This window comes from Seriola lalandi, unplaced genomic scaffold, assembly GCF_002814215.2.
Source record: "Seriola lalandi dorsalis isolate HSWRI2012SDOR001 ecotype SW California unplaced genomic scaffold, Sedor1 jcf7180002054535, whole genome shotgun sequence".
NCBI lineage: Eukaryota > Metazoa > Chordata > Actinopteri > Carangiformes > Carangidae > Seriola > Seriola lalandi.
This window is the reverse complement of record NW_019525088.1, coordinates 58,481-77,583: the sequence shown is the minus strand read 5'-3', so window position 1 is coordinate 77,583 and position 19,103 is coordinate 58,481. Positions and strand designations below refer to the sequence as shown.

Here is a 19,103-nt window from a genome sequence, read left to right as displayed (position 1 = left end):
GGAAGTCCTCAATATGTTACCGATGGCCAAAGTGTGAAGCCTGGCTGTTAATATATGTAGATCAATGCAGCATTCAGGTACCACAGTTACTACGGGGAGAACAAGTTTCCCTGGCCAACATTTGAGAAAACAGTTATAGTCATATTTTAGTGACAATGTTAACTATACTTACCACCCTAGCGGTTAAACTAAGACACAATCCAAATTTAATTTCAAAGTGTCATTATTAAGAAAAGTCCACATGATGGACTGTCCCACAGCACGTAGATGCAAACAACATACTATATATAGTAGTAGTGTGTATATACAGTAACGAAATCAAAATTGGTCCACAAAGTATAAAAAAAAGTTCAACAAACATAATATTCGAATAAACGTCATATTTAGCTGGTAAAAGAGGTCAGGAAGTCATAACTGTACATACAACTGCAAAAACAAGTTTCTAACATTTAATCTCAAATCAGTGTTTGGTCACGTGATTAAAGGTCAAAAGTTACGCGGTGAATCAACATGGCGAACGAGAAGACATCCACAGCACTGGAGTCGGTGCAGTGTCCCGTTTGTTCTAAAGACTTCGAGCCGACCACAATTAATGGACACCTCGACGTATGTCTGCTGAGAGGCGATGACAGCAGCCCGTCCACCACAGACGACAGTGAACCTCCTTTAAAGAAACCGCGCATTAATGCGGAAGCTGTACCGACCAGACCATCATGGGCCAGCCCCGGTGTCAACAAAGCTGTAGCAGGGACCCCGACACCTACTATGTTCTCTCTTTTTCAGACCAACAAGAGTAAAGTTTCAGTTCAAAGTGAACGGAGTGGTTTACTTAACACTGCCACTTCTGTCAGCAAGGGGGCTCAACGTAGTGTCCTGAATGAGGCTGAACCTGCACCAGCAGGTACGGAGACTCAGAAGAGCCAAACATCCGCGTCCAGCGGGCAGACGCCAAAGACAGCACATGGTTTGTCATCACGGACACTGCTAACGATGGACAAACCTTTGGCGGAGATATTGCGACCAAACAACCTGGAAGAATACTTTGGTCAGAGTAAAGTTATTGGCCAGCAAACACTCCTCCGGTCACTTCTGGACTCGCAGGAAATACCATCTCTGATCCTCTGGGGACCACCGGGATGCGGGAAGGTGTGGTGGTGACAGCTGAGATACCCATCCCCTTATTGACGAGATCTGACTATCATCAACACTTATTCTTACCACATATGGTGATATCTGAAGTTTTAAGATAATCACTATCATTAACTGAGATTTTTTCAGTTAATCGACTAATTGTTTGGTCTCTAAAATGCCAGAAACAATCAAAAATGCCCTTCATAATAGATTTGTGAAACTATCAGTCAAAAATGCCATAAAACAAAGAAAAGCAGCAGTTTTTTAAATTTTTGAATATGTGCTGTTTTTGCTTTAAAATTGATGTAAACTACAGCTGCAACAAGTAGTCGATTGGTCAATTATTAGTCAAATAACAGAAAATGAATTAGGTGCAGCCCTAAGCTTCAACCAAAACTTGAAATACTGCCTTTTCTCTTAATGTACGTTTTTATTGCTCTTCTCTCTGTTGCACTTGATAAAGAGAGAGTCATGAAACCTTTACACCATGTTGACGGTGAGTTATTCAGTCTGTGGCTGCCAGGTTTGTGCTTGCCTCTCTTCTCTTTGTCAGACCTGAATACAGCCTGTTAATGACTTCCTGGGTATGCCAAGCGACTTGCGTGGATTGTTGCACAGCAGCTCGCCATACTTAGACTTTGTCAACATGCTTTACTCACACTTGACCTCTTTAACTCCCTCCCTCAATTGTCTAGCAGTGTTCAGGTTTCACAGCTGAAGTGAAGATGAGATTTATGAGGCCCTCAAAGCTAGGCGCATTACATGATCTGAAATATTAAATGTATGGCTCAAACACTGGAGATTAAAGATGCCATATATGTGCGAATAATCAAACCCCTAACATTATTAAGCAGAATTTTTTTTTTTTTTTTTTTGGTGGTGTCGGGCAGTTTCGTTTTTGCCTCTGGGCCCATTAAGATTCCAGAAGGCAGACCATATGTGTTAATCAAATTACCTTGTATATGTTTTGTTGTCTTTCAGACCACTCTAGCTCACATAATTGCCAGCACCAGTAAAAAGAACGGCACAGCTCGTTTTGTCAATCTGTCTGCAACCAGTACGTCCACCAATGAAGTCCGAGAGGTGATCAAGCAGGCGCAGAATGAGCTCCGACTGTGCAAGAGGAAGACCATCCTGTTCATTGATGAAATTCACCGCTTCAACAAATCCCAACAGGTGGAGTACTGAGCCGCTACCTTAGTTTGTAATGTTAGCTTTAGTTGCAAAATGTTTAAAAAGGCAAGTCTGTGTAGTACACTACAGGTTGTGAAGCTAATGGCTGAGGTTTGCATAGTTTATTTCCCTTACTTTCCCATAGGAATCTGTTGGCTGTTAGCGTCCATGACTCTATGCAGCTATGTGCTGCATGACAGTAAATCCCTGTATTAGTTGCCAAGGAGGACCAGTCTTGATCTTTGCTTAATGACCCAATAAGGTTCAAAGCATGGAAATACATATCATAGTAGGGCAAGTGTCATCAATGACTGTGTTTGCAATAGTGGCAGCAAGATGAGAAATTTCTCTGATGGAGCAAGCATTATGAAAATGGTCAGATAAATACTTAGCCTCGATATCATCACTGCATAGATGGTCCTTGTTTTCACCTCTCTTCATTATATGTTTGCTCTCGCCTTTTTTTCACTCAGTACATGTGTGTATCTGTAGGACACCTTCCTTCCTCACGTGGAGTGCGGGACTTTAACGCTGATTGGAGCGACCACAGAGAATCCGTCCTTCCAGGTGAATGCTGCTCTGCTGAGCAGGTGCAGGGTGCTGGTGCTGGAGAAGCTCTCCGTGGAGGCGATGGGCTCGATCCTGGACAGGGCCGTGGCTACACTCGGTATCAGAGTCCTGGGACGAGATCCAGCGAATTCCAAAGGTCAAGATCAAACAGGGGGACACGAGTAAGTGCTCCTCTGGGGGCCGAGCCCTCGGTGTCCCACATGTAATGACCGGGTGTCATCCTACAGCTACTTCAGTTGGGTTTAGTTAGATAATATATGGGGGGAGTGTAAAAGTAGTTGTTGGAGCTGCAGCAATCTCAAAGACTCTGGTTTGGTTTGATATGTTAATAGAAAAGAATTTGCATATGAACTCCTGGCTGCAGATGGTATGTGATCTTCAGGGAGATAATCCAGTAGTTGCATCAGATGTAATGTTTGGGATGCACTGACATCTGAGGCTGTAACACAGTTTAAGTTCAGAGACTCAAAACATGTAATTGAGTCATTATTTCTACATAATCCAGACATTGACAAAAACACTACATTTACAATAAACTAATAAGTACTTTGCTTTCAGTGATTATTATATCAAAGTGAATTAAGAGACTTGTGTGGGAATATATGTTTTAATATATTCGTCATCATACCCAGTAACAAGCATTCATCTGAGTTCGCAGTTATTTCTTATGTATATGTATATATCTTATAATATGGTCGTGCTGCAGTGGCCTCATCATAAATGAGTACAAATCTCTAATATTTGTCATCATTTTATTTCTCAGGCATTGATTCTTTACATGGGAAATTACTACAATAAAAAAATATTGACACTGATATGGTTTTCTCTTTTCCTAGGCCAAAGATTTACATTGAGCAAAAAGCTCTGGACACCATAGCCTACCTCTGTGATGGTGACGCAAGAACAGGACTCAATAGTCTGCAGCTGGCTGTTCAGGCTCAGGTGAGCTTGACTCAGCCAAACCTGTTGGCACAAAGCAGTTCTCCTCAAGAAATACTGGTGAAGGAAGACCATGTCAAGGAGGGTCTTCAGAGGTCCCATATTCTCTATGATAAAGCTGGTAAGCCCGGGTGTACTTTGAACGTTTCTGTAATTACGTAACCCTTGTGAACCTCACTGATCTGAAAGGAGTCACCCTAAATTTATCACAGCATCTGCTGTAGTAACTTCCATACAATTCTGTTCTGTCATTATTGAAGTATTGCCAATGATGGCTAAAATGTGAGGAATATGCAACATATTTTACAAATCCACATCTTTAAAATCCTCTCAGCAGCTTCAGTATAACACCTACCATCAATATCTTCACTTTAAATAAGTTCTAAATAACTTGAGGTCTTGAGCTTAAGAGCACCAACATATTACCTCTCAGCAACTGTTATCACTTTCTTGCCATGGGGCTTTCATATGAAATGCATTAGACGATAAAAGGAAATGGATATAATGGATATAATGTGGGGGTGTTTATAGCTGTGATTGTGGTTGCTTAGGAGTGGGATGTTTGTTTTCTCTGTGCGTGTGCGTGTGTGTGAATGTCACGTAGGGGTATTAAGCTACACACATTTTTGTACAGACCCAGTGCCCTTTACAACACGAAATGTAAGCCTTTGATTCTGATTAAGACTGGTGTGCTGTACATTCATAAAACTAGAAAGCACTTTAACTTGGATTTTTCTCAACTGAAACACTCAGTCATTTACACCTCCCCTACCCGACCCCTTTTGATGAACAATAATGGCTTCAAATGTCCTCTACACTGTCCTGTTACATAATACACAGCTGTCCCAAAAGACTGAGATTCCTGTTTCATATGGTGATGAAACTGTCCCTGAGCTTGACTAATGAGCTTAACAGAGACAGTATTCTGCCTTGAATTATGGTTTTATATGGTGTGCTAGTCATTAACTTTTTTTGTATGTAATTTTCTTTGCACCACAGTGAAGGCTTGGGAAATGCCACCAACAGATTTTGATCTGTCTCTTTTATTTTTTTCTTGCATCACCTGTTGACGTATTTTTGTGTATGTATCTGTGTTACTCAAAGGCGAAGAGCATTACAACTGCATCTCAGCGTTGCATAAGTCGATGAGAGGCTCCCATGAGAATGCCTCTCTGTACTGGCTGGGCCGCATGCTGGAGGGCGGTGAGGATCCTCTCTATGTGGCTCGCAGACTGGTCCGCTTTGCCAGCGAGGATGTTGGTATGTGAAATTACTGAATGACGCCATCGCAGGTGTTTTCTCTTTTATGATTTATTCTAATCACTCATGCAGCTGGCACATGGCTGCCACTCTGATCCTCTGGTCTTAACACGCTGGTTGCCTCTGTGGATAAGATTAGGTTTTACTGATTATGTTTTGCAGTGTTGCATGGCTGTGTTCCTGGTTACATCACTGACACTAGTTCAGTTTGAGCCAGAGTGAAGACTGTGTTGTTTTTGATTGTCACATAATCTTAGCTCATAACTACAGATAACTGTGGGCTTTTGCGGGGAGATCCTTTCAATGGAGCCTGTCAGAAATCTCTTCTTCTAAAACTTGTTTTTATGCAGAATCCTTTTAGAATTTTATTTAATTAATTCACTGATTTTAATATTCTGCTCTTCTATGCTTTGCACTGGTTTATTTGGGTTTGGTCTTATGCTCTTTGTGAGCCAGTCCTCATACAGCATGGTGACACTTGAAACTTGCTTTGTAGTTGTATTATGTTACTGTCTTACATTGTTTTGAAAAGTGAGAAATGGTACAAATGAAGTTAAGTAGCAATGTTGTTGGCAGTAAAAATGATGAATTGTTGAACAGGGATTGCTGTAAAGTACAAAGCCATACATACTGTAGTCTACTATCTCTTTAAATAACCAAGTAACTTATAATATTTTCTAACAGTCTTCTGTCAGTTGCCTATGAAAATGTCCCTAAGCATTATGTGGGTCACTTTCCCTGACCCCAGGCAACTTGTACTTTGAAATTATTACAGGAAAGAAAACACTGACTGAAAGATAAGTTTTTAACCACAGAAAGTGTCATTTTGAATGCAGGCTGACTGGATGCCTTCCTTGTCATGTCTCTCTCAGGTATGGCAGATCCCTTTGCCCTCCCTCAGGCTGTGTCCGCTTTCCAGGCCTGTCACTTCATCGGGATGCCTGAATGCGAGGTAGGCCAACCTGGTGGTTTTACACGGTCTTCTATCAAAATGGCTAACTGCTATACAAGTTGTATTTCAGTGTCTCATCTCTGTTGTCATCCTTCTGTTAATCTGCTGCTCAACAGGTCATCCTGGCCCAGTGTGTGGTGTATATGGCACGAGCACCCAAGTCTGTGGCGATCTACAAGGCCTATGGTAATGTGAAGGGATGTTTGAGGAACCACAAAGGCCCCCTGCCTCCCGTCCCCCTGCACCTCCGCAACGCCCCCACAAGGCTGATGAAGCAACTGGGTTACGCTAAAGGCTACAAATACAACCCAGCCTTCAGTGACCCTGTAGAGCAGGAGTATTTACCTAAGGAGCTGCAGGGCATCGACTTCTTCACCTGGACACCCTCAGACCCATGATTATCTCTTGTAATGATTTATGCCACACAATATATAGCCTACAACCAAGGCTGCTGAATGAAAATAATCTTTTCACATGAACAGTAGTGGGATATATGTTTTGATGCAGCTGCTGCATTCACACGTTTTGTCATGTTCAAATGTATATACAGTTTTACTTTAGTCAATTGCTTTTGATTGTAAAGTATAAACAAACCATATACTTCATTTACTTTAGTTCTAGATATGATCATAATACAGTTCTCAATTCATTTAAAAAATACCAAGAACCTACAGTGCACAATATGCCTTTGTAATTCCATAATAGATATTAAAATGTTTACTATGTTAAATATGTGTATGTTGAGGTTTACCTTTGTCCTGACCTTGTAAAAAAAAAAATGTATACAACTGATTAAAATGTTTTCTTTATGTTATGAATACTATACCCCTTTTGTTGAAATACAAGACAAACATAATATGAACATTTCATTTTAGAGTTTATTGTTGAGTCACTTCTTCAGTTACGGAAACTTCTTCAGTTTTGGGCCATGGTCTGCAAGCAAGTAACACAAGGTTTGAACATTTCACAAAAAGCCAACAGTACATTTACTGTATGTCTTCATGTAAAGTGATGTTTCCCTTACCTCACGGATCCAGGGGATGAAAGAGGCCACACGGGTAAACATTGTGGGCTTTTTAGGAGTATTACATCCACGCCCATTCACAAAACTAGTCACTCCCTCAACATACCATTTACCGTCTCTGCCCTTACAGTTCAGAGGGCCGCCAGAGTCACCCTGGAAGATTATAGCAGATATTGTAACGTTGGAGAAAATGGTATCATTTGTGTCACATAAAGTATAGAGCTACGTTGTTGTTTCTTACATGGCATGCTGACTTGCTCTCTCCTCCTGCACAGACCATTGTTGTCTTCGCCGAGCTGCCCCACCAGTCACTTTTACTGCAGATACTGTGATCCACCACAGGAAGTAGGGCCTGCTGAAGTGTAGTTGCCTGGGGACCTCCAGCTAAAGAGAAATGGACACACTCATTGTAACAACAGCTGAAAACTTGAATTATATTTGATGAATATCTTCAGGTCCCAGAGCAATTAAATATTTTTGCTTTCCACAAGGGTGCACTTCACCCGACATGAGCTGGGTGTTAGCAGACTTGGCAGCAGATCTTACAGAAAAGACGACCCCAGCCTGTGACGTAACAGGGCTGGTTGTGGGCAAGGGTAGCACCAGGCTGTGGCAGGCAAGCCAGCTGAACCTTATCATTAATAACAGCGCTCTTCTCCAGCTTTAGCAGGGCAATATCATTCCTACATAACAGAATGAAACACAAAGAATGAAACATGTCATTAATTATATTTTCTCAATAACTCAGAGTCTACATAATTGTGTGGAGCGCCGGTTTCTACTACATGTTTAGGTGCATTCATTTACATTTACAAAACTTCTATTTACTCAGCTGCTGTTCAGCAGAAACTCCCAGGGTCTCAGGGTAAGCACCTTTTTCAAGGACATATTTACTGTGTTTCTTAATAATCCCCCTCAGATCTAGACTGCTGGGCTGAATATGTTGAGAAAGGACAATAACCTACCCACAAGACACGCAGTTGTCGTTCCATTTGGGATGGATGAACATTTTTTTCACCATAATGGACTGTTCAGGTCCCTCCTGCTTTTTCATGTCATGCTCAGCAAGAACCACCCTGTATGTGTGGAATCTGGTTGGGAAAAAAGAGCCTCTATGTCTTTAAAAATGAGTTTTAGAAATTAAATCAGTGACATTACTATTACATCACTGTCATTTTAATCTAGAAATTATACGTGGCCATTGCAAGGAAAACATTCTAGATTAATTCAGAGATCTAACATTCTATTTATTTTAGTTGTAAAATTGTTTATCTGAGATGTAAACTTGATCTCACGTGATGCAGTGAGCAGCAGTCAAGACCCAGTCAGGAGCAATAAGTGTTCCTCCACAGGTGGGGAAGAAAGACTCCAGAGACACCTATAGATAAATAGAAAACTGGATGATTTAGATCAGTATGAGAATCAGATGGGTAAAAATTATGTTTGTGAAAAAGTGTTTGCACTGACTCACCTGCCATGGCCAGCTGTAGGGACGGGCCTCTTCTCCATTCACCACACGGCTGGTGTTGGGCTCGTAATTGGGTACACCACACCCAGAAACTTCAACACAGTGAGACACAGAAACGAGAGAATACTGAATAAGAGTAAGAGGGTCCCCAGCTTTCTCTCAAATCAAGATATCAGCTTGGTTCATATTCATTTTAAGTAGCAACTCACACCAACAAATACAATGTGTTTAACATGAACTCACCAGTTGTGACAACCAAGAGGAGGACAAATGCCAGTTCCATATTGATCAAAAGCTATTTTTTCAAGCAGCACTATTTATGGGCTCTAGTCCAGACAGCACCAGACAGAGTCTGGGAGTTTTCCAGCCATTCTCCAGGTGGCAAGAGCGCTGTGTGCAAAGAAGTCAGATAATTCCTGAAATTCAGACTGTAAACAGCATGTGCTGATTGAGACACTATACCCAGTACGATGCAATAAACTGATTTTTACCCTGTTATGTTTTATCCACACTTCAGATGTGCCCTTTGAACCTTGCATGCAGTTAGAGGAGGTGACAATTCTTGGGACCCACAGATGTTGAAGCCCCACCAAAATTTCAGTATTATTTTACCATAACAGGGGTTAGTTGCCTTTATATTTTGAGGTTTTGAAGCAAGAGGAACTACGTTATATGTTATAACAGCACCAATTAATATGCAGTGTAAGGAGAAATTTGATTTGTTGATTAAGAGCTTATGATGGTCAAGGGAATTTGGTTTTGCTGATACACTTTTTACAGGATCTCTGGATCCAATACCACCCACATTTACATTCTAGAATTTAATTGTTCACAGGGGTCAAGTATAAGGAGAGTCATGTTTCATGTATTTTTCTTATTTAATTATTTATTTTAAATGAATTGAACAGATTAAGAGATGTCTCGGTAATTAAGATTAACGTAAAAACGGGTAAATCAGTAGCATTTTTAATAACATTTTAATGTAAGTTTATTTTACACCCAAACGGTGTCGCTGTGAATACTGTTGTCTACTTCCGCTCACTGCCGCAGAAGAAGAGATTGTAGTTTAAAAATGGCGCTACCCGGCGTTTTACTCGTGCGCCTGAGAGGGCTGAGCAAAATCGCCAAATGTGTTTACACAGGAGGCAAAACAGCGTCCAACTGGAGCCAAGAAATGCGGTGGTATACTACAAAAGCTGGAAGATTTGAGAAACCCGGTGCTTCGGATTTTCAGACTAAACGAGGTGAGTGAAAACTACTGTTAGCTAAGTTAGCTAACGGCTAACAGGTGACAGCTCGCAGCACTGCTAAACCTCAAGGACATCCCTCCTAAAACATCATAGAAACATCCTGAAAACATCCGCTCACTACTATATTTCAAGGTTTACCTAAGCCTTAAGGAAGCTGTAATGACATAATAAATAGAGAATGGCTGTATAAAAGCACAGTTCTCATAGCTGTATCATTTTTTTCTCACTTCATTAGCTATTAGACGTTACTTGAACGGTAAAGTCCAGTCGTCCGTCCCTCTCCATGCAACCATCCCACTATGAGACGATTGCAAGTCTGCTGTAATAATATCATGTTAAAAAAGCTCTATTCTTCTTGTTGTTGCCACTGCGTGGTAAGAAACACATTTTAGCCCACAGTAGCTTTCACAAGGATCAGGGAAATGAAAATGAAGGTGCCTAGTCAAAGTAAGGATTCCAGAATGAGTGGTCGTAAAAACTATTCATCTTTAGGACTTACTGGAACAACCGAAGCGGCAAGAAATTCTGAATAGTTGTGTAGCTGATCATTTGGTGTTATCAGCCGACCAGCCAACAGGATATTATTCTGTCACCAATTCTCCGAGAACTGTGTGTCTGACCTTTTTTTGTTTTTACTGTTTTTATTGGTTTAACCTTAACGCAGAGCTGCTGAAGGAGTTTCCAGATCCTAAAACCCTCTTGAATAACACAATCTCTCGGTCACTGGGAGTCAGTGACCTGTCCCATCTCATCCAGTACAGCTACACTGAACATGTGGGGGTCAAGGTGAGAACAATTGTCGTGATGAAATGGGGTTTCTGGACACACCATGTATTTGAGAGCTCTCTCATAGATGATTTTAAGTTTTGAACTGCAACTTTGTTTCGATAGAAAGCCACTGTCACACTGATGTGGCCCTGCAAGATTGAAGAGGAAGGTTATGCCTCCAAGAGGAGTGATGCAGAACAGCTTGCTGCAGCTGCTGCTTGTCTCAAGCTCAGAGTAAGACTTTACACTGTAAAAAGTGGATGCACTTTTTTAAATTTATTTTACTTATCTGTAGTGACTTGCTCCTTCACTCTTTTCTTCTACTCTCTTTGTGCACAGGAAATGGGTGTGATTGGTCCAAACAATCAGCTCCCCAGGAAGAGAGCTGGCCAAGGGAGTGGAGGGCTACATACACCCTTTTATGATAATGAGGACAACTCATGGAGAAATTATGTCCGCATGTCTAAAGCCAAAGCAGATGAACTCAAACAATACCAGTCCCCTGTAGAGGACACCTCCAATGTTGCTGAAGCTCTCTCCCTGTTTCCTCAACCTAAATCTCTCCTGGGCAGGGTCATCCAGGTGGCCACATCAACGAACAGAATCAGGGTTGGTAGCTCTCGTCTTCACCACAATGGAAGCTAATCACTTCTAGCTTATACGTTCTCGACCCATATCTCTGTCTGTCATTAAAGGAGCTAATGAATTTCCGAACCACTGGAGGGAAGCAAAAGAAATGTGAACTGACCGTGCTCTGGCCTGAGAAGATGAAGTTCACAGCTACAGCAAGTAACAGAGTGACAGCAGAGAAGAAAGCTGCAGCTCTGGCCTGCATGAAATTGAAGGTGGGAATGACTTTGGAGAAATACTATGCTCTTGCATGTTAGAACAGTTCTAATATGTGTGTCATGTCACCTGGTTTAGGAGCTAGAGCTGCTGGATAAAAACAACAATCCGTTGACTCATGCCAAGTACAACCATGAAAAGGTGAGGGAGGCAGGAGAGAGGGAGAGACGCCCCCTCCCACTGGAAATCCCAAATTACCTGGAGACTCGTATGAGGGAGTATCTCACACAGGTGAGTAAGATGGATGGCATTCGTGTGTTTGCACTACACAGCCAAAAATTTGTGGACATATTCTTAATGTCACAACATACAATTATATATTAAACCAAAGTGTGTTCATCTTTGTGGCAACAAATCAGTGAAGATCGGAGGATGTTATAGCAGCACAATAATGCCCAAAGATTTGAATTGATGTTTGATTTAATGTTCGGGTGTCCTAGTGGATCTCTAGTGTGACCCCCTCATCACAGGTTATGGTCTCTTTTATCACAGGCAGAATTTGTGTAAAAGCAATATATATACATTTTATTTCATCAGTTATTTTTCCTGACCCCCTCAGATTTATCTTGGCACCTATTTGAAGGTCCTTACCCCCAGTTTGGGAACCACTCTCGTAGGGCGTGTGATGGTATTTTAATTTTCTGTCAAAGCTAAAACCTCATCTTCTTCTCAACAGTACCCGGTGGCAGAAGAAGTGCAGAAATTGTGGGAGGAGAAAGAAGCAAAAGGAGAGCAGACAGTAGACCAAGGGGAAGAAAAAGAAGAGGAGGACTTGGTGGCAGACGCCATCACAGGCAGACCATACAAACCTTTGTCAAAAGAGGAAGCTCAGGAGCTCAGTACCTACCTTCAGGAGGAATGGGAGCAGGCAAACCCTGTACTGGGTGTGAAACTCCCGGTTGATGACTACCGTCAGCGTGTGGTCTCGGCTGTGCAGTCTTCCAGGGTGGTGGTGATCGCCGGTGAAACTGGATGTGGCAAAACAACACGGATCCCCCGCTTCCTACTGGAGGACCGTGTGAGAGGCGGAGAGGGGGCCGACTGCAACATCCTGGTGACCCAGCCCCGTCGGATCAGTGCCGTGTCAGTGGCCCATCGTGTTGCTCATGAGATGGGCCCATCCCTAAGAAACTCTGTGGGACATCAGGTAGATACAGGTTTACAGAATACACATACTTTTGTTTTTTAATATATTATTTTAATTAGAGCTGAAATTATTAGATTAATCGACAAGTTGCTGGACAACTATTTCTTATATAGTTTGTCATTTTAAAGCAAAAAATTCTAGACATTACCTGGTTCCAGCATCTTGTTTGTGAGGATTTGCTGCTTTTCTCTGTTATGTGATAGTGAACTGAATAACTTTTGCGTTTTTCAGGCAAAACATGAAATTTAAAGACATCATCTTGGGCTTTACAATATTGTGATGCTACATAAAAATGAACAATAACTGTTATTTTTCTTTTGGCTGTCGGAACTGTTATTGTAGGATGAGCACTCAGAAATGTATTAATTAAATAATTTGATTTCATGTCAGTGTAACAGACTTTTGCTTATGACTGGCAGAAGCTTTAAAGTATTCCAAGAGTAGAGCTTTCTTCCGTTGTAATGGTATTCTGATTATAGTAATTCACATTAGTTGATGAATCTTTGACTGTTTCGGAGTTTTTGTAGAATAAGTACTTCTCTGTGCATAGGTGAGACTTGACAGCCGACCCCCTGAGCACAGTGGAGGAGCCTTGCTCTTCCTCACAGTGGGCATCCTGCTGAGGAAGCTGCAGTCGAACCCGTCCCTGAAAGGAATCAGTCACGTGGTGGTGGATGAGGTCCACGAGAGAGACATAAACACAGACCTGCTGCTGGTCTTACTGCGCTCCAGCTTAAAAGAAAACCCCGACCTACGAGTGGTGCTTATGAGCGCTACTGGGGACAACCAGAGGCTGGCCCAATACTTTGGAGGCTGCCCAATCGTGAAGGTGCCAGGGTTCATGCACCCGGTGAAGGAGAGATTCTTGGAGGATGTGCTGAGAGAGATGGGACGCCCACTGCCAGTCCAAGAAAGAGAGGAGACAGACGAGCAGGTGAGCCTGAAGTCTGGATGGATTTGTTCGTTTTTGATGTGATGCATTACTTTCAGATTCATCCCACTGTAGTATATTCTGTGCATAAGATTCTTTTCGCTTATGCTGTATCATGTGAAATGGTATTTTTTCTTGTTTAAGGGAAGAAGAGTTGAGGCAACACCCGATCTAGATTTAGTGGCTGACGTAATCGAGCACATTGACAGACATGGAGAACCAGGTAACTAATACACTATCTCTAACTTTTCTTTTTCTTTCTTTCTTTAAATCATGCCCTTGCAGCAGTGTTTAAGATGATCCCTCAAACTCCTTCCCCCTCATGCTTCAGGTGCAGTGCTGTGTTTTCTCCCTGGATGGCAGGACATCAAGGCAGTTCAGGAGAAACTGGAGGGGAAGCCCCACTTTTCCTCGGGCTCACAGATGATCCTGCCATGTAAGAGCACAGACAAAGACTTCTTTTATGTCTTTTAAGTATAAGAGAATGCATTTATAATTTATTTCCTTTTTTTCTTTTAGTGCACTCTAGTTTATCAGTGGCCGACCAGCAGACTGTGTTCCAGCACACCCAAAAGGGCCAGAGGAAGATTGTGCTCACCACCAATATTGCTGAGACCTCCATCACCATAGATGACATTGTCCATGTGGTGGATGCTGGAACTCACAAAGAACAGAATTATGACCCACGGACAAAGGTTAGTGTAATACTATCTGCATTTTACTCCAGTTTCTCATTTAACCTTTTCAGATCTGCAAAAGTGTAGATTTGGGGATTGTGATATTTTCTGCTGGAATGTAAAAAGGCAACAAATCCAACCTGTTTCATTTGGCTCTCCAGGTGTCCTGTTTGGACACAGTTTGGATATCCCGCTCTAATGTCACTCAAAGAAAGGGAAGAGCAGGGCGATGTCAGCCAGGACAGTCCTACCACCTGTTCCCACGAAAACAGCTGGAATCCATGACTCCATTTCCTATCCCTGAGATTCTGCGCACCCCGCTGGAGAGTTTAGTAATGCAGACCAAAATCCACAGTCGTAACTGCAAGGTACTGACGGAGAACAATAGCTTTTGTGTGTTTGTTAAACTGTTATTTGGTGTTTTCTCACATATTGAATGATGCCCTATGTCATTTTTGGCTGGACCGCAACATTCATTTATTTATTTATTTATGCATTTAAGGATTTATGTACATATTTCTACATTTTATTTATTTATGTATCTCGGTTTCTGTATGTTAATTAAGTAGGCGGTCCTTCCTCAGTCTAAAGCCGAATTGGTTATAGAGGTGTGGTCGACTGGATGGGTCTGCCACAGCTGCCCTGACTGGTACACAGGAGCTTGGCCTGTCCAGTGTTGCCAAAGCGAGTTAAATTGAGTGAAATTAATTAAGTTCAGTTGAGTCGAAATAATTTAAAGTGAGTTTAATTCTATGAAGGACCAAAATAGTAGTTGGTAGTAGGAGTTGAAGTAAATAAAGGCTAAATTATTGTGGATCCCAGACGAAGGCTGTGAGCTGTGTGAGACCACGTCATGGTTATAAAATCGGGATTTGACCATAGGCGGTCCAGCCACATACTAGGTTTTGACCTAGTCTTGTTTTTCTTTTGTTAAGGCTGAAGATTTCTTATCTCAAGTGTTGGACAGTCCAGAGCAAGAAGCTGTGAGAGAAGCTGTCCGAAATCTACAAGAAATAGGTGAGTGACTCTGAACAATTCATGCTCTGGATGATATTTTAATCATGTTATATGTCTAACTTTACACGTATATGTATTTCTGTGCTGGATTAAATTGATGTCTTTGTTTTGGCAGGAGTTCTGGACGGGACAGAAACCCTGACGCCTTTAGGAGAGCGTGTTGCCTGTATGTCATGTGACCCTCGGCTGGGCAAAGTGCTGGTCCTGAGTGCCATGTTCAGGTGTGTTCTGCCCATGCTGTCTATAGCTGCCTGTCTGACCAGAGACCCCTTCCACAACAGCTTGCAGAACCGAGCACTAGTCAACAAGGTGAGATGTTTATTAATCTACATAGTTGGAATAATAGTCATAATAAAACGGATTTGACTTCTTGAATATAACGCACTTCATCTGTGCTCCGTTTTTCCAGGCGAAAGAGGCGCTGAGCGGCTCCAGCTACAGTGACTATTTGGTGTTCAGTAGAGCTGTGTTAGGCTGGAGGAGAGTTCAGCACGAGGGCAACAGAGAGGACAGAGATGAATATCTGGACACACACACTTTGTCCAGGACCAGCCTTCGATTCATCAACGGTTGGTGTGAAATATTATTCTCATCGACTTTGTCCCTCAAACACAGATTAGGGATGAAGTGGCTCAAATGAGTGAAATAATTTTCTGTGGTACTAATGAAATTTATGAGCGGTTCTGACCTGTCATACAAGTCATGAGGAGGTAGTCTGCCTTTCTCCTCAAGGAAAAAACACTTGTTTGACTTGAAATCACAATGCCTTAATCTGAATGAATTTGAACGTTAAATATGATACTGAAAATGTAAAAATACAAACAGACTTCATCTAAAATCATCATCATTGGCTTGCCAGATCTTGAGAGATTTTATTTCGATTTCATGATTTCTAGTGGCATTTTTGATTGCAGCTAATACACTTTAGTAGTTATTAAGACAAATCTGTCAGCTGCCTCAGGGTCTTTATGCAGGTCACTTAGTGTTCAATATCAACTTTTGTTATGACATGTTGTCTGTAATTGTCATTCCATCTAATATCTCTGACTGTCATATGACCCCCTCTTATTAGTCATGAACTGCTTTGCTTTAGAAAGATGTCATTTACCTCATATTGAAACATTCTCTCTTTACTTCCGTCACAGTTGAGTGCTGCTTATGCTTGTGCTTATGAGCAGGACAGGTATCTTTTTATATGACTATTTTAGGGCCGTAGGTTATGCTTATGATGAAATCTCAGCTACTTGTGAACAGGTAGAATTCATCACGCTGAAACAAGTTTGTGTGTCAGACAAAAAAGACGTACGAAGCAAATAAGAAAATGTTCTTGTACGAGTGGGTCCAAAGTTAGGAATAACTTTTTTACTTAACTTGCTTCACAAAATCATTCCTGTTTTTGTGTCATGCTGTTGCAGGTCTCATCTCTCAGTTCAGTGAGAACCTGCATGACGCTGAGCTGGTTTCTCGTGCCAGTGAGTGCCAGCATCACGCTTCTCTCTACAATGAACACAGCAAGCAGGATGAGCTGCTTAAAGCTGTGCTGCTGGCTGGACTCTATCCCAACCTCATTCAGGTACATGGCAGCTTCTCAGAGTGGAGCCGATAATATGGCTTTGAACAGCTTATTTCCTGCTGTGCTTCTTCAAAGAATTTGGACATCTATCTTTGGAGAAAAATCTTTCACTTGTTTTGTTTTTATTTCTTTTAGGTGAAGAAAGGTGTGGTTACTAAAGAAGGGCGCTTTCGCCCCAACGGTGTGTTTTTCCGCACACTCGGTGGACCAGTGCTGCTTCACCGCTCCTCAGTGAACAGGTTGAACATGCTCAAAAATTTTACTACAGCAGGTGTTGACTTACATAATGCGTGTTTAAACTTTACGTCTTCCTTTGTGTGTGTAGAGGAGGGGAAGACTTCCCTAGTCGCTGGCTGACATTCTTCTACGCTGTCAAGTCCAGCGGGCAAGTTTTCATCAGAGACTCTTCCGTGGTCCATCCGCTGGCCTTGCTGCTGCTCACAGACTGTGACATCAAAGAGACAGGTAGGACATGTACTGCTGCTCGTGAAGAATAGGGGTGAAACAATTCTGAGACCGAAACCACGACACAAACGTCCACAATCTTGTTTCGTGATACAGGAACAGACAGAACCACACAACAAACACAATGTATTTTAATTAATAACACACAAATCATTAAACTCTTCTTGTCCATATTGAATAAATGATTCAAACATTCACAGTGTAGGGTTGGAAGAAACATGTGAACCCCTTGGTTAATGACATCAACAGAAGGAGTTATCAAACCTGGAGTGTAATCAATGACCCAGGTAGAGCTATTTTCCAGTATCATCGATGCAAATAAAGGAAACTCCAAGCAACTGTTCTCCCTGCTCAACAATATCACCCAACCCAAGGACTCTCTCCCCCCTCACTTATACACAACCTCCTTCTGCAACTCCATTATGTCTTTTTTCACTGCAAAAATCAAGAATATCCACCAGCACCTAGGTCCAAATCCTCACCTCAGCATCTCAGCCAACTTTCACCCATCCACACACTCATTCTCATCCTTCCTGCACCCCACTCTCTCAGAAATCAAAGAACTAATTCAGAAATCCAAGCCATCCACTTGTCAACTGGACCCCCTCCCCACACAACTTGTTAAAGCCTGCCTTCCCTCTCTGGTCCCCCTCATTTCTGCCATCATCCACTCCTCTCTCAGACACTGGAACTGTCCCTACATCTTTCAAAACTGCTGCCATTACTCCAATTCTGAAAAAACCTGGCGCCGACCCCTCCAACTTCAACAACTTCCGTCCTATCTCCAATCTACCCTTCATCTCCAAAATCCTCGAAAAAACTGTTGCTTCCCAACTCCATTCTCACCTATCCCACAATAACCTGTATGAACAGTTCCAGTCCGGTTTCCGTCCACTCCACAGCACTGAAACAGCACTCATCAAAATCACCAACGACCTCCTGATGGCAGCTGATTCTGGGCTCCTCACCATCCTCATCCTTCTCGACCTGAGCGCAGCCTTTGATACCATCTGTCACGCCACTCTCCTCAACAGGCTGTCTTCCATTGGCATCACCCACACTCCATTAGACTGGTTCACATCTTACCTCTCTGGCCGCACTGAGTTCATTCAACTCAAGTCCTTTAAATCCATCCCCTCCCCCGTCACTTCCGGTGTGCCCCAGGGCTCTGTCCTAGGGCCCCTCCTCTTCATCATCTACCTCCTTCCCCTCGGCAATATCTTCCGCAAATTTAACATTGACTTCCACTGTTACGCTGATGACACCCAGCTCTACCTCTCCACTAAACCCTCATCCTGGTTCACTCTAAACCTCCTTAAATTAAACAGTAACAAAACCGAGGTTCTCCTCATTGGCACCAAATATACTTTATCCAAAACCAACAGTTTTTCTCTCACTATTGATAACTCCTCCGTTTCACCCTCCCCCCAGGTTAAGAGTCTGGGTGTCATCCTTGACAGCACACTATCCTTTCAATCCCACATCAGTAACATTACCCGATCTGCCTACTTCCACCTACGAAACATTAATCGCCTCCGCCCCTCCCTTACCCCCCACACTGCCGCCATCCTTGTCCACAGCCTCGTCACTTCCCGTCTGGATTACTGTAACTCTCTCCTCTTCGGCCTCCCTCTTAAATCCCTCCATAAACTTCAATTGGTCCAGAACACAGCTGCCCGTATCATTACTTGTACCCTCTCCATCCACCACATCACTCCTGTCCTCCAACAGCTCCACTGGCTACCGGTTCAGTTCCGTATTCATTTCAAAGTCCTTCTATTAACATTTAAGGCCATCCACAACCTCGCCCCCCCATATCTGTCCGACCTCCTTCATGTTCTCACTCCCTCCCGCTCCCTCAGATCATCTTCCTCCACACACCTGTCTGTCCCCTCCGCCCGTCTCACCACCA

The 19,103-nt window shown here is 42.5% G+C and overlaps 3 protein-coding genes and 1 pseudogene across 4 annotated transcripts in view; 3 read left to right on the top strand and 1 right to left on the bottom strand.

Moving 5' to 3' along the window:
* The first annotated feature begins 376 nt into the window (after positions 1-376).
* Positions 377-6,839, top strand: wrnip1 (WRN helicase interacting protein 1). The gene is made up of 7 exons (XM_023414561.2): positions 377-1,146; positions 2,113-2,307; positions 2,797-3,035; positions 3,711-3,934; positions 4,918-5,073; positions 5,946-6,025; positions 6,142-6,839. The coding sequence occupies exons 1-7, from the start codon at positions 511-513 to the stop codon at positions 6,421-6,423; spliced, it is 1,812 nt and encodes a 603-aa protein (XP_023270329.1). The 5' UTR covers positions 377-510; the 3' UTR covers positions 6,424-6,839.
* Positions 6,840-6,885: 46 nt separating this feature from the next.
* LOC111661093 (chymotrypsin-like elastase family member 3B) lies at positions 6,886-8,871 on the bottom strand. Its single transcript, XM_023414562.2, has 8 exons — positions 8,761-8,871; positions 8,521-8,609; positions 8,345-8,427; positions 8,015-8,140; positions 7,596-7,732; positions 7,291-7,433; positions 7,050-7,202; positions 6,886-6,958 (listed from the first exon to the last, which is right to left on the bottom strand). The coding sequence occupies exons 1-8, from the start codon at positions 8,798-8,800 to the stop codon at positions 6,941-6,943; spliced, it is 789 nt and encodes a 262-aa protein (XP_023270330.1). The 5' UTR covers positions 8,801-8,871; the 3' UTR covers positions 6,886-6,940.
* Positions 8,872-9,589: 718 nt separating this feature from the next.
* Positions 9,590-17,433, top strand: dhx30 (DEAH (Asp-Glu-Ala-His) box helicase 30). Its single transcript, XM_023414559.2, has 18 exons — positions 9,590-9,761; positions 10,432-10,553; positions 10,659-10,769; positions 10,875-11,144; positions 11,231-11,380; positions 11,460-11,612; positions 12,058-12,528; positions 13,079-13,462; positions 13,604-13,682; positions 13,791-13,895; positions 13,979-14,154; positions 14,298-14,504; positions 15,072-15,153; positions 15,269-15,462; positions 15,563-15,722; positions 16,569-16,726; positions 16,862-16,965; positions 17,052-17,433. The coding sequence occupies exons 1-18, from the start codon at positions 9,590-9,592 to the stop codon at positions 17,221-17,223; spliced, it is 3,270 nt and encodes a 1,089-aa protein (XP_023270327.2). The 3' UTR covers positions 17,224-17,433.
* A 22-nt stretch (positions 17,434-17,455) lies between these two features.
* Positions 17,456-19,103, top strand: part of LOC111661091 (uncharacterized) — a 12,814-nt pseudogene continuing 11,166 nt past the window's right edge. Inside the window, exon 1 of the transcript XR_015437757.1 lies at positions 17,456-19,091. The product of XR_015437757.1 is annotated as an uncharacterized LOC111661091 (transcript). The remainder of the gene's footprint in view (positions 19,092-19,103) is intronic.

Coding starts and splice junctions, on each gene's coding strand:
- LOC111661093 (XM_023414562.2), bottom strand. CDS start 8,800: ATGGAACTGGCATTTGTCCTCCTCTTGGTTGTCACAACTG. Junction 7,434..7,595: donor AGGCTGGGGTCGTCTTTTCT/GTAAGATCTGCT, acceptor ATTTCTCTTTAG/CTGGAGGTCCCCAGGCAACT. Junction 7,203..7,290: donor AGAGCAAGTCAGCATGCCAT/GTAAGAAACAAC, acceptor ATAATCTTCCAG/GGTGACTCTGGCGGCCCTCT.
- dhx30 (XM_023414559.2), top strand. CDS start 9,590: ATGGCGCTACCCGGCGTTTTACTCGTGCGCCTGAGAGGGCTGAGCAAA. Junction 11,145..11,230: donor CATCAACGAACAGAATCAGG/GTTGGTAGCTCT, acceptor CTGTCATTAAAG/GAGCTAATGAATTTCCGAAC. Junction 13,896..13,978: donor CTCACAGATGATCCTGCCAT/GTAAGAGCACAG, acceptor TTTTTCTTTTAG/TGCACTCTAGTTTATCAGTG.
- wrnip1 (XM_023414561.2), top strand. CDS start 511: ATGGCGAACGAGAAGACATCCACAGCACTGGAGTCGGTGCAGTGTCCC. Junction 5,074..5,945: donor CTTTGCCAGCGAGGATGTTG/GTATGTGAAATT, acceptor TGTCTCTCTCAG/GTATGGCAGATCCCTTTGCC. Junction 6,026..6,141: donor TCGGGATGCCTGAATGCGAG/GTAGGCCAACCT, acceptor GCTGCTCAACAG/GTCATCCTGGCCCAGTGTGT.